General features: G+C 43.1%; 1 protein-coding gene across 1 annotated transcript; it reads left to right on the top strand.

Moving 5' to 3' along the window:
• The first annotated feature begins 1352 nt into the window (after window positions 1–1352).
• On the top strand, window positions 1353–12571 carry LOC125405148 (cytochrome P450 2G1). The gene is made up of 9 exons (XM_048441493.3): window positions 1353–1532; window positions 2087–2249; window positions 3731–3880; window positions 6552–6712; window positions 7084–7260; window positions 8848–8989; window positions 10426–10613; window positions 10736–10877; window positions 12068–12571. The coding sequence occupies exons 1-9, from the start codon at window positions 1353–1355 to the stop codon at window positions 12247–12249; spliced, it is 1485 nt and encodes a 494-aa protein (XP_048297450.3). The 3' UTR covers window positions 12250–12571.
• Window positions 12572–13618: the final 1047 nt, after the last annotated feature.

The following is a 13618-nucleotide window of genomic DNA, read 5'->3' as shown; positions in this document are numbered from 1 at the left end:
TTATCTAAATCTTCATGGTTCTCCCTGTCCAGTTCTTACCGCATAGGCCCAGGCTGGCCCTAAATCCTGATTTAGCTGCTGAGGTCACAAGCGTGGGTGCCATGCCCGACTCAAGCTCTGTTCTTGGAACCTGCAGGTAAATAAAAGGAACTCAATTTCCAAAACCCAGATATCTGACAACAGGGTCAGATATGTGTGGTAGCGCCAGAACACAGCGAAAGAGAACAATAGCCTGTGGATATGTTTGGGGCCAGGAAAGAAGTTTTCAGATATTTGGCATGAAAAATAAATGGGAACTGTTTACTAGATTCTCAAGGATGGAGAATGCTAGACAGCATCTCCAAGGATGAATCCAATCCATAGGGTGGCCTTCTGAGGGCTCGCTGCATCTTAGACATCACATCATGGGGTTTGGATAAATCAACATAGTCTAATCTTTCATCATTGTATCTAGAGTTGATACTAACTTGTATGACATCCTATAAAATATGGTTTACTTCTTTTATAGTACTTTGCTGAATACATGAGTATAAAGTGTTGGATCAAATTCATGCCCCATTCCCTTCCCTCCAATTCCTCTCCTATGTTCCTACAACTTCTTCTCCCAACTCCACATGCGATATCTCTCTATTTCTCTCTTACACACACACACACACACACACACACACACACACACACACCACATCACACTCACACACACCATTCACAATCACACAAACACCACACACACACCACACATCACACATGCACACACCACACTCATGCACATGCAGACATACACATATCACACACACTCTAGTCTTTCTTACTACCACCAGATTGCTTTAGGGTGAAAGAAGTCTCAGGGATGCGTGGGAAACTCTCAGGGGATGCTTGTATAATGTTTTTGGATGTGCTGAACTAGGGAAGGAAGCATCTTGCCCCTGGCATTCTCTGGACAGGTGGAAGGAGTGCCCAAGGAATTGGTGTTCCATAGGCCAAAGACAAAGGTCTGAGGGAGGAGAGTTCACATGCAGAATAATGTAGGAAAGCCTATACTTTGTGCAGATTCCCTATGAACACATTGCTTCTCAGATGTCACAAAAATATGAAGCTGAGAGACAGTTGGGAAACTTGAAATGGGAAGAAAGGAGATAACCCCTTGTGGGTTTTCCTGGGTGAAATCAATATACCTCTGTGCAGGTGAGAGATTACAAATTGTGTAACTTCACACTCACCAAGTAATCTTCCTCCTGATGGCATAATACAGGGATAGTTTGACTCCCACAGGGTTCAGATTTCACTTTAAGCTGATCTCCCAAAAGCTATTTAGGCAGGATCTGGATTCAAGGACACACACACTTGACAGCACCATGGCGCTGGGAGGGGCCTTCAGCATCTTTATGGCACTCTGCTTGTCTTGCCTGCTCATCTTGATTGCTTGGAAGAGAACCAGTAAGGGAGGGAAGCTGCCCCCCGGCCCCACACCAATACCGTTTTTGGGGAACCTGTTTCAAGTTCGCATTGATGGCATGTTTCAATCCTTCCTGAAGGTGAGTTTGTCCATTGTTTCTTATCGCAATGAAGTCAACAAACAGCAGAGCTGAGTTCACACCAAGCCCATGATTCCTAAACACAGACTTAGAGAGACACTTTACTAAACTTAAATTATGGAATCCTAGAATCAAGGGGGAAGAAAGTCTTAGACTCTGAGTACACTAGAACGGAGTTCCTCTATTCTCGTCACCCTGGATCACAGTCTAAGGGTTTGTGGAGTCTCATTTCTTTAAGGGCAAATTTGTTCTCAAATTGTCTTAGACTTTTACGACACTAGAAACCTACTCTTTCAAAGAGAGAAGGTGTAGATCACAGAGTTCAGCTATTCCAAGTCCATTGTTTCACAAACAAAACTAAGACGTACAAAATTAGGGATATGTACTGCCCAAGGTCACAGGAATCGGTATGATGTGCTTTTCCCCAACACCCTTCCAAGCCCAGGACCTTGCTCTAGTCCTACCTTTCCATCCTCCTAGAATCTCTACCTTTGACTGGGAGTCTCATCACACTCCATTTTACTCCTTCCCTCGGTATCTTCCTCCACTCCCAGCTCCAGGAAAAATATGGGACTGTGTTCACTGTATACTTTGGTCCAAGGCCAGTGGTTATTTTATGTGGACACGAGGCTGTGAAGGAGGCCCTGGTAGACCAAGCGGATGACTTCAGTGGCCGTGGTGAAATGCCTACATTAGAGAAGAACTTCCAAGGTCATGGTAAGTGGAAGCAATAAGAACAAAAACAATCACAATGTATTTAGTGTGTTGACGGGTCTCTGATAGATGATTCATGAATCACCTACAATGACTCCCTTGAGAAGGATATGAACGCCCTGCAAATTTTGGAAGTGTAAAAGCTGATAGTGAAAAAGGTAAGGTAATGTCACACAGTATGTGCGATGTCTACTTGGATTTTGGATTCCGGAATCTGGACTCCAAAGTGCTTGTACTGTTATTTTTATTCTTACTTTTCATGAATTACTGTGTGGTAATATATGTGCACCCCATAAAGCCTTTGCAGCCAGGCTTAGTTCCTATCTTCCCATATACACATACAACACATGTCCCCAGTACCTGCATTTAGGATTATTCTTGTCTAGTGTTAGCTGTGTATCCACACCTACCTGCCTGCATTCTACAAATGTAGGCAGGCTCACTTTCCTCGTTTCATCTGTCTGTCTGTCTGTCTATCTATGTATCCTTCTATTCATATACATTTTTCTCAGTTCTATTCATTGTTCTATAAATCCACAAAAATATATTTGCTATCCTGTGTATGCAAACATCTTTTCATCCTATTATTCATATTTCTGTCAGTGTCCTATGAATCCATGAATCCACCAATACTGTGATTTGTGCCGTGACCTTTAAGTCATTCACACACATATTAATCTTTCCATCCACTGCTCTTCTATCCATCCATCCCCCTTTTCTTCTGTTCATCTTAATCCCTCTGTCCACTAACACCTCACTCAGAGTGTTTCATCCTCATATCTGTCCAGACAGACAGACAGACATTCATCTACCCACCCATTCGCCATCATTCCAGTTCAGAGCACAGGCTGCTTATACAGGCACCTGTGTTTGGTTCCCAGCACTCATATGGGGCTCACAACCATCCAGTTTCAGGAGGATCTGATGCCCTCCTCTGGACTCCACCATTAACACTCTTCCTGTCATTTATCAACATATTCTAAACTGATCTTATTAAAATCCCAAGGAATTCACCAATCCACAACTCAGGTGATGTCTTCTACAGTCTTCATGCAAGGAAAATCCTTTTCTATAGGTGCACTGATGTACAGCTCAAGGAAAATCCTTTTCTATAGGTGCCCTGCTGTGCAGCTGTGAGCTTCTGTGCACACACATATATAAGTCTGAAGACTCCAACTGGCACTAAGAAGATAAAAACATTCTTTCCATTTAAGGAATACTCTGTATGGCATGCCATCCTTACCTCTTCCACTTTTCTTGGCACTGAAACTAACCCAACCACAGCTCACTAGCCTAAAATAAAACTTCCTTGCTCTCCGAGATTATTCCTAGCCTCATTCCCTTTTCCTTCATCCCTGGACTATTTTGGAGAAAATCTTGATTTCCCATTGAGCCTGGAAGGTTGGCTTTCATAACTGTGTCTACTACATACTTGAGAGCACAAAGGGGAGGGGCTAGGGGCCTGACCACTGACATTCCGGCAGGTTTGGCTCTGTCCAATGGAGAACGATGGAAGATTCTTCGGCGTTTTTCTCTGACCATTCTTCGAAACTTTGGGATGGGAAAGCGGAGCATTGAGGAGCGGATTCAGGAGGAGGCTGGTTACCTACTGGAAGAACTCCATAAGACCAAGGGTATGGAGATCACATCGGGTGACTGGGTGTTTACAGAGAGCTAAGTTCATGGGGAGACTTGGTGGAAGAAAGGCTGAAAAACATTAAGGGTTCACAGAGATTTTCAGTGAGGTTCCAATGTTAAAAATTAACATGGAAGATTCTGAGTGACAGTTTGTCTAGAAATGCTCCTCAGTGGACCTCAGCTGTTTGTAGCTCAGGAAATCATGCAGGATTCTTATGTTGGTTGAGCCTGTGTCTTTTCCTAGAGAAAAGATCAAATGTTGCTCTGCCATAACATGCTTTATTGTGATAATGAAAACGACACAAAACTCACCATCTTCACCGTTTTTAAGGGTGGGCACAGTTTTCCAGGCTGGAGAGACGGCTCAGCTGCTAGAGCACTGGCTGCTCATCCAGGAGCCTGAGTTTCATTCCCAGCACTGACGTGAGAATCACAAAAGTCAGAATTCAAGTTTCAGGGGCATCCAGTGCCCTCGTCCAGCTTCCACCAGTACCAGGCATGCATGTAGTACATAGATATATGTGCAGGCGAAACAACTGTTCTTAAATAAAAGTTCAATTAAAACAAAATTTTAAGGAGTATTGTGTAGATATATTCACATTACTGTAAACAAATCCTTAGAAATGTCTAATTTGAGGTTCTTTTTCTCCCACCCATCCCTGGTGTGTTGGGGGAGGGGCATGGTTTCCCTATGCAGCCAGGCTGGCTTTGAACTTGCTTCAGTTAACACACACAAACACACACACACACACACACACACACACACACACACACTTTCTTCAGGAAAACTATTCTCTTGTGTATTTTACTACATTAAATTTTTTTTTCAAAAATTACAATTTTTTTTATATCATATTTTCTCCTCCTAACTTCTCCCATATCATCCCCACCTCCATACCCACTCAACTTCATGTTCTTTCTCTCAAAATAAAATGAAACAATGAAAATCAAAGCACACAAACACCCCTAACCAAGAAGCTATTTGAAATTGGTACCTGCTGGAGAGGAAAAGAATAAATCTCTCCAATGTAGTGTGAATGGATAATAGCAACTACACTCCAGAGAAGCCCCCATGCCCAGGAGTAGGCCAACACAAAACAGGATCTGAGGTTTTTTTTATTATGTGTGATTTGTGTTTTATTGAAGTTTTTACAGTGTCTAGTTCCCAGCATATAATAAGGTATGGCACCAATAGAATCTAGAAAGCAAAGACAAAGATTCAGATATATAGAAACAAGTAGAAGTCCCTTGTTAGGACTCTGTAGAAGAATAGAGTTCACCCATGGCTTTGAACAGTCTTCTACCTCTAGAAGTTATCTGCTATGCTGTATATTGTAAATGTGTGTATGATACTGGAGAAATTGAGCCCCACACTATTTACTTAACCAGGATCCCATTTTACAGATAATGTGTCTGAGACCAAAGGAAGTAATTTCCCTTTTCATATGAATGCATGTTGGATGTATGCGTGTTCGCATTCATTTTCATATGTTCTTGCACACAAGTGTACATATGTGTAGAAGTCAGAGACTGACATTAGAGGTCTTCCTCAGTCCCTCTCACCTCTGTTCACTGAGGGGTTTGTGGATTATCACTGCACCCAGAGTTCTTCACTACCACAGACCTAGCTAGCCAGCTTCTGCTGTGGAATGCCTGTCTGCACCTCTCAAGTGTTAAATCAGAGACAAGTTGCCACACTTTTTAAAATTGACCAGCCTTAGCCAGGTGGTGGTGGCACAAGACTTTAATCCCAGCACTTGGGAGGCATAGGCAAGTGGATCTCAGTGAGTTCAAGGTCAGTCTGGCCTACAAGAGCTAGTTCCAGGATATGTTCCAGAGTTACAGAGAAACGCTGTCTTGAAAAATTTTAAAAAAAGGAAGAAAGGAAGGGAGGAAGGGGGAGAGAGAGAGAGAGAGAGAGAGAGAGAGAGAGAGAGAGAGAGAGCTACCGGCTCTATCTGGGTGCTCCAATCTTCCAGTTAAGGTGTTCATCGTTTTGTCCGTGGGGCTTTCTTCTCTCCATAAGATAAACAGATTTTTTTTTTCTGTAGACAGAGACTGAATTCGGGTGTTCTTTTAAAATTGTTTTCTTATTTTATGTGTACAGACATTTTGCTTGTACATATGTCTGTGTACCATGTGCATGCCTGGTGCTTCCAAGAAGCCAGAGGATTCTTAGAACTGGAGTTACAGATGGCTGTGAGCTGCCTTATAGGTGTTGGGGATTAAACCTGGTTCCTTTGCAAGAGCAGCCAGTGCTCTTAACTTTGGATCCGTCTCTCCAGCCCCCTGAGTGTTTTGTTTGTTTGGTTGGTTTTCAATTTTTTCTTTTTTCAAATGTGTCCTCTATTACTTTCCATCCACCACAAACACATTTAGGGAACAGCGACAAAAGATCATGCTGAACTTCTCTAGGATTTCTTGGGTGTTTCCTCCAGGCCAGGAGACATGCCGGGCATTTTACATGCATCATTATAATGAACACCCACAGGTCAATCAGAGATTTCCAAACCAGGTTGCAGTTTGGGAAAACTAGACTCAGATATGCAAACGAGGCACTCGTGCATACCACTAAGCAGTGGACCTGGGGCTCTGTGCCAACACTGAGAAATCTATTGCCCTACCCCTCTTGTGACTGATTCCCACATAGTCACTGTCTACCTTTAGGAGCACCCATAGATCCCACCTTCTACCTGAGCCGCACCGTGTCCAATGTCATCTGCTCCGTTGTCTTCGGGAAACGCTTTGACTATGAGGACAAATGTTTCCAGAACCTAATGAAGTTGATCAATGAGAGCTTTGTGGAGATGAGCAAGCCCTGGGCACAGGTATTTACTAACCACCAGTCAACTCCCTGTCCACCCTTCATTCTCAAGCAAGCACTTTCCTATGCACCGCCTAACCCTCTTCCTTTCATCCCTGGGAGGTGCTTATCAATTTGTCTAATAGTTCGGAAAACAAAGGGCTACTCCCAAATCTCAAACCCAACAGTAGACAATTTAGTGAAATAGAGCACTCTGTTGCTTAGGTTGGCCTTGAACCACCGATCTTTCTTCTCAGTGTACCTAGTGATGGGATTAAGGTGATCTCTGCTCTTCCCGAGCTCCAACCACATGAGCCCAACTCTCTGACTTTAGAACTTGGCCCATCTGGCTCCTGATGCTCATGACTGACACATACCCCTTTCCTCTGCCCACAGTTATATGATATGTTCTGGGGAATCATGCAGTATTTTCCAGGAAGTCACAATCACCTCTATAACTTGATAGAAGAACTTAAGGACTTCATTGCATCCAGGGTCAAGATCAATGAAGCATCCTTTGACCCCTCAAACCCTAGAGACTTTATTGACTGCTTTCTCATCAAGATGTACCAGGTAATTTTCCCTTAAGCCATTCTTTCGGTCTTTTGAAACCTTCATCCCTGCCATGTCAAACCCATCTTGCAACTGTTAGAGGAAAAGAGAAAAAACATTATCTCATACAGTTTACTTCGAAGAAATTGTAGAAATGTGAGCCACTTGCACCTTTCAAATGAACTTCCATAGAATTAATGTTATCAGATATATATGTAGTAAGGATTCTCTAAAGTCATGGTTCTCAACCTTCCTAATGCTGCAACCCTTTCATACAGTTCCTCATGTTGTGGTGACCCTCCCAATCAAAAAATTCATTGCTACTTCATATCTGTAATTTTGCTACTATTATGAATTACTATGTAAATATCTGATATGCAACACCTGTGGAGGTCATGAACCACAAAGGGAAAAATCTTACAGAATGTGTGTATGTGTGTGTGTTCAGGATTTATTATAATTTATTAGGTTGTGGTTCAACTAGTCACCAATGGATATCTACCAATGGAATGTCCAAGAATCCTGTAGTTAGTTGTTCAGTCCATGAGACTGACTGTCTCAGCTGGTCTTCAGTATCTGCAAGAACCCTGAAGAAGTTGACTCTAATGCTGATGAAGAATGGACTTACAAACAAAGATGAGAACGAACAGGCAAAGAGAGCCAGCTTCCTTCTTCCATGTCCTTTATATAGGTTACCAGCAGATTAAAGGCGGAACTTTGCACCTCAGAAGATCTAGAGGTGATAGATGAAATAGGTCTTCCCACTTCAAGTTGACAACCAAGAATAGCCATCACATATTAGTTGCATGTTAGTGGGCTTTCATGTGATACTTCCTTACAAGAACACAGCATGCACTGATCAACACCAGCACCCTTTGTCTTTGTGAGCATGGCCTACTTTCAAGTAAACGTTTCCTAGCTTCCATCTATGACAGAGAACATGCAGTAGCTACCTCTGTGCCTGGTTTGTTTGCATAACCTTACCCCTCCAGTTCTATTCATTCTGCTGCAAAGAACTTGTTCTTCATGACACCATGTATATATACTATATTTTTCTAAAATATACTTCAAATCTACAGAGTTTAGCATAAAGAAACTTACAATCTTACAGTTTTAAGATTATCTATATAACAGACTATATTATTGAAAATCAGGATGTGCCTTCAGAGTCTGAGAACTTTTGCAGTTTACTCTCTAAATTTGAGTTTAAGCTTCAAATTCACAAGTTTAAAGTCTTTGAAGTGTAGGGACATAAGAAGTCTGCACACCTGTGTGGTGGCCATTGGAATTCTAGGAAAATAATTATGGAGCCCAAGTATTTGGTAGTTGAAAGTTACATGTTCTAATGCCCCCCAAACTTTCAAACTGTGCAAGATTCTGCTTCCTCTTCCCTTCTCTTCTTGCTCACTACACACGCACTGGCCTTCTCTTGGCATTCCTCTGAAACAACAGACATGCTCCTGCCTCAACACCTTTGCTTGCATTGTCTCTTCTGGATTCACTTAACCCATCTTTCTACCACCCACTAATAGACCTCCTCTACACAGAGGGGAGGAGAAGATAAAGGCCCACATGGGAGAATTTGTTGGCAATTCCCTTTGCTTTCAGGATAAAAGTGACCCCAACACAGAATTCAACCTCAAGAACTTGGTCCTCACCACCCTCAACCTCTTCTTTGCTGGCACGGAAACTGTGAGTTCCACCTTGCGCTACGGATTCTTGCTGATGATAAAATATCCAGAGGTAGAGGGTAAGTTTCTAATGAACAACTAATCTGATAACTCATATACCTCCTCAGAAGGATAGCAATCTTGAAATTGTACAGTCCCACAGTCTTAGCCTCTCTTCCCTCGATGACTTCAGAACAGGGTCCATCACCTCTCTGACTGTCCCTAGATTTGTTCTCTGTGGCTATTGAGACTTAGAAGCCTGTATTTATCATATGACCTTCCTAGTCAGGGCTTTTGCTCAGAGTGACTTCCACTAGACTGACATCAAGGAAGAAAGACAGTGACATTCCTTCTGCCTTTTTAGTTTCCAGAGAGCCTTCCTTGAGTTCCTGTGCTCAAGCATGTTTCCTGCATCCTCAAAGTCAGAACAGACACCTTCCCATCTCTTTGCTTCTGTTACCTCCTCTCCTAACTCTTACCCACCTTCTTCTCTACAATTCAAATACGTGACTACTCATGGACAATATGCATAATCCGGCTAATCTCTTCAATTCACAGAAACTTAGTGAGACTTGCCAAGTCCCCTCTGATCTTATGTCATCGTCACATACATAACATTGATGTCTAGGATTTGAAGGTGCACCTCTTCCCTTCCCCTTTCTCTTGGAGATGGGATCTTACTACATTCCAGGCTAGCCTTGCTCTGATGACCACTCTTTAGCCTCCTGGGAAGCTGGGATGACATGTATGTCATCATATTTAGGCAAGGCTATGTGAGTGCTATTACTCAGCTGACTACACTGTCCATGTCAGACAGAATTCATGTCTAATAAACTGGAATTTGATCTGGTTGGTGAACTCAGGTAAACAAAAGTCACTTCTTGCTGAAAAAATGCTCTAAGTAGGCCTTCCTCTACACTAGTCAAGTTCAAAATAAGAGTTGGCTTGCATACAAACAGCACCTGTGTGTGACACTGCTGGTGTACCCAGCATGCTGCACTGATCAGGATCCTTTCATGGCTTCATGGTATTTTTAATTAAAGACCAAATTCCCACATAGCATTCAAGGATCTAGCCTATCTCCCTCCTGATGTCTGATGAGTGCTTGAGTACCAGTGACATCTGTTGTGAAGGTTAATGAAGCAATCCAAACACATGTGATCCTCCCATAAGACTCACTGTTTTCCCTGTATGTAGACAAAATCTTCATCTCAAGATCCTTCACTTAACGACATCTGCAAAACTCAGACCAAAACTTGCCCTAGCCTCTCAACACAGCCATTCCCTGGTCAGGCATGTGGTTCATACCTGAAAGCCAACACATATGAGACTGAGTAAAGAGAAAGTGTTTGAGACCTACACAATTTATGTAGTGAGTCCCAGTCCAACATGGACTACCTAGGGAGGCCCTAGCGCATGCTCCCCCCAACCACAAATAAAAACAAAGACCGAGCAATGAAAACAAATATCAGCCTTTCCTGTTGCCTTTCCTGGTATATCTTCTTCCGTGTTATAGCCAAGGTTCATGAGGAGATTAACCAGGTGATTGGAAATCACCGGGCCCCAGCAGTGGAGGACCGCGCCAAGATGCCCTACACTGATGCTGTCATCCATGAGATACAGAGATTGACAGACATCGTGCCCCTTGGTGTCCCCCATAATGTCATACGGGACACTCATTTCCGAGGCTACTTTCTGCCCAAGGTGAGGTTGTACCCCATTTTTGTCCTAACACCTTTTCCTAACCCCCTTTTTCTTCCTGTTTTGGACCTCTATCCCCCATTGCCCAAAGCTTAGTTCTAAGGGCCTCTCTGTCTGTCTCCCAGGGCACAGATGTGTATCCCCTGATTGGCTCAGTCCTCAGAGATCCCAAATACTTCTGCTACCCAGATGCTTTTTATCCTCAACACTTCCTGGATGAACAGGGGCGCTTCAAGAAGAATGATGCCTTTGTGGTCTTTTCCTCTGGTAAGTTGTTATATCTAGATTTCCCCAGATGGGCACTAAAGTAGTCTCTCCAAGGTCTGTGTTATAGAATTATAAAAAAAAATCCTAAAATCCCAGACCAGGGAATATTAGACTCATTCACTGAATGATTGTGGACATGTGGGCATGGTACCGGTGCATGTATGCAATCTCAGTATTCAAAAGACAGGGGTAATAAGATTTAAAGCTAAAGGCTAGCCTGGGGTCACAGCAAGATTCTGACCTTAAAACAATTGGAAATGATGAAAAAAATAAAATATTAGAGTAACAATAGCAGTAAGAAGGCATTTAGTAAACTTCATCATACTATGTTAAGAATCAAATTAAAAATATTTCATGTTTTGTCAGCCATATGATTCTTGTCTGAACCACATGTGCCTATCATGTATGGTGGACAAATGTAGCCACTGATAACATTTGACTGAATGGTCACATGTGTGTGAAAATGTAAACATTCTTATTCAAGAGCAATGAAACATGAAACACATTTAACTTACACAAAATATTCTTTTTCCTCTGAATATTTTCAAACATTCTAAGAGATGAAAAGTATTAGTACTCTGTGTGCATACAGACAAAAAATAATGCCACAGATTGGCCTCACAGACAGAAGTTTGTCGGCCAGTGAGTAGCCTTGCTATCCTGCGATTTTAAATGGCAGTCATGGGATGCCTGGACCCTGTGTGAATTATAATTGTCAGTCAACCTTGTCCCTGAGATCAGGAAGATATCCTTAAATACAATTCTTAGCTCATTTTTAATATCGCTAGTATTTGATACCTAAGGCATCTTAAATACCTCTGGGGAATCAAAATGAAAAGAGTTTTGAATTATTTTTCTGCTCTGGGGATTGAATTTACACACACACTGAGTGTGTCACACACCCCAGTCTCTCTCTGGTGGAATCCAGTCCCACCAGACTTCAGAGTTCAGTCACACCCCAGCCCTCATGGGTCTTTTGGGACCAGTCTGTCTGGTTCTAACCCAGGTAGAATCTCGGCAAACAGACAGGAAGTTGCCACATGTCTGGTCCCTCTAGGTGGCAGCTGGTAGCTGGGCATACCAGTGGGACCCCAGTAAGTCTTGTTAACGACCATGGATACAGCTGTGAGCTGAGATGCCAAGGAGTCGGTAGAGGCTGCCATACCGCTCTGTCTCTTGTGTGTCTACAGGAAAGCGCATCTGCGTAGGGGAGGCCCTGGCCCGCATGGAACTCTTCCTCTACTTCACTTCCATCCTTCAGAGGTTCTCCTTACGTTCTCTGGTGCCTCCTGCTGATATTGACATCAGTCCCAGGATCTCTGGCTTTGGCAACATCCCCCCCACTTACAAGCTCTGCTTCATGGCCCGCTGAGTGCCGGCTGCTAGGCCAACCAAGAGAGCTGAGAGCTGAGCTCAGCTGGAGTTCACCTCTGCAGGCTCTCCCTTCCTTCCTTCAACCCTCTCTACACCTAGAGAAGTCATGCTCATGCTAGCGGCTTGCCAAGGTCACAGCTCTAGCTACAGTCACCGTTTGGAGCAAAGCCTGAAGGTTTAATTAAGTTCACTGGATTTCTCAACCTTGGTCTCAATCCCCTCCCCCAGACTCTTACAGTCTTTTGTCTCCCCTGCATAGTGACCAGAATGTACTCCATAATTCTCTCCTGTTTGCTTGTATTTCGCTTTCTCCAATAAAGAACTCAAGACTGTTGGTCAGAGCAAGTTTACTGTGTGTCACGTTGAGAATTCTATTGTTGCAGGAAATAACCAAGGAATTAAACACCTAACCTGAGAGCCAAGAAGCAGGGCATTGTATGCACAACAGGCCCAGGGGACTTCAATTCAAAAACTCTCTCTGAGTTCAGTTAAACAGAGCCTTTTGTCCCCCTCTCTATCCCCCCACACACACACACATAGCAACCAAGAGTGACATATACTGTATTAAATTTGCCTAATGTAATATATTAAAACTGCCTCCCCAAACAGAAGTCTATCGTGGGTAGAGTTTTATTCAGTGCAGAAGGGAGGGGGAAGAGGTTACAGAGGGGACAGAGTGAGCTCCCACAGGGTGCTGATCTGGTCTTTTCTTTCTTTAGTTTCCAAGGGGGTCTTCTGCCTCAGGGTGATGTGCAGAACAGAAGTTGAAATGGGCTTTCTGATTGCTTGTTGCTGATAGCAATTCTCTATGCTATCAACAGTTTCCCGACTGATTGTGGTCACTTTGTGGGGCATCAAGCTATGGCATCAAGCATCTTGGCAGCTCAGTGCTTTTCCTCACTATCACTTCTCCTGATAAACTTACTCTCCTGGTAGCTCTTGTCTCAACTCCCAATTCTCCACTCCCTGAATTCTGTTTTGAGTATACCTTAGTTATTCACAATTACAATGAATAACTCACCACACTGAAATACAAACTGAAAAACAAATATATATTTTAAAATATTTTTTCAATAATTTCATACACATTGTACTGGCTGGTTTTATGTGTCAACTTGACACAAAATAGAGTCATCAAAGTGGAAGGAGCCTAAGCTGAGAAAATCCCTCCATGAGATGAGGCGATAAGGCATTTTCTTAATTAGTGATCAATGGGAGGAGGGCCCCGCCCATTGTGGGCGGTGCTATCTTTGGGTTGGTGGTCTTGGATTCTATAAGAAAGCAGGCTGAGCAAGCCATGGGGAGCAAGGCATTAATCAGCACCTATCCATGGCCTCTGCATCAGCTCCTGCCTCCGGGTTCCTGCC

The sequence above is a fragment of the Myodes glareolus genome, chromosome 1, assembly GCF_982192425.1.
Source record: "Myodes glareolus chromosome 1, mMyoGla1.1, whole genome shotgun sequence".
Taxonomy (NCBI): domain Eukaryota; kingdom Metazoa; phylum Chordata; class Mammalia; order Rodentia; family Cricetidae; genus Myodes; species Myodes glareolus.
This window is presented reverse-complemented; position numbering and strand designations above follow the sequence as displayed.

Coding starts and splice junctions, on each gene's coding strand:
- LOC125405148 (XM_048441493.3), top strand. CDS start 1,353: ATGGCGCTGGGAGGGGCCTTCAGCATCTTTATGGCACTCTGCTTGTCT. Junction 2,250..3,730: donor GAAGAACTTCCAAGGTCATG/GTAAGTGGAAGC, acceptor ACATTCCGGCAG/GTTTGGCTCTGTCCAATGGA. Junction 10,878..12,067: donor CTTTGTGGTCTTTTCCTCTG/GTAAGTTGTTAT, acceptor GTGTGTCTACAG/GAAAGCGCATCTGCGTAGGG.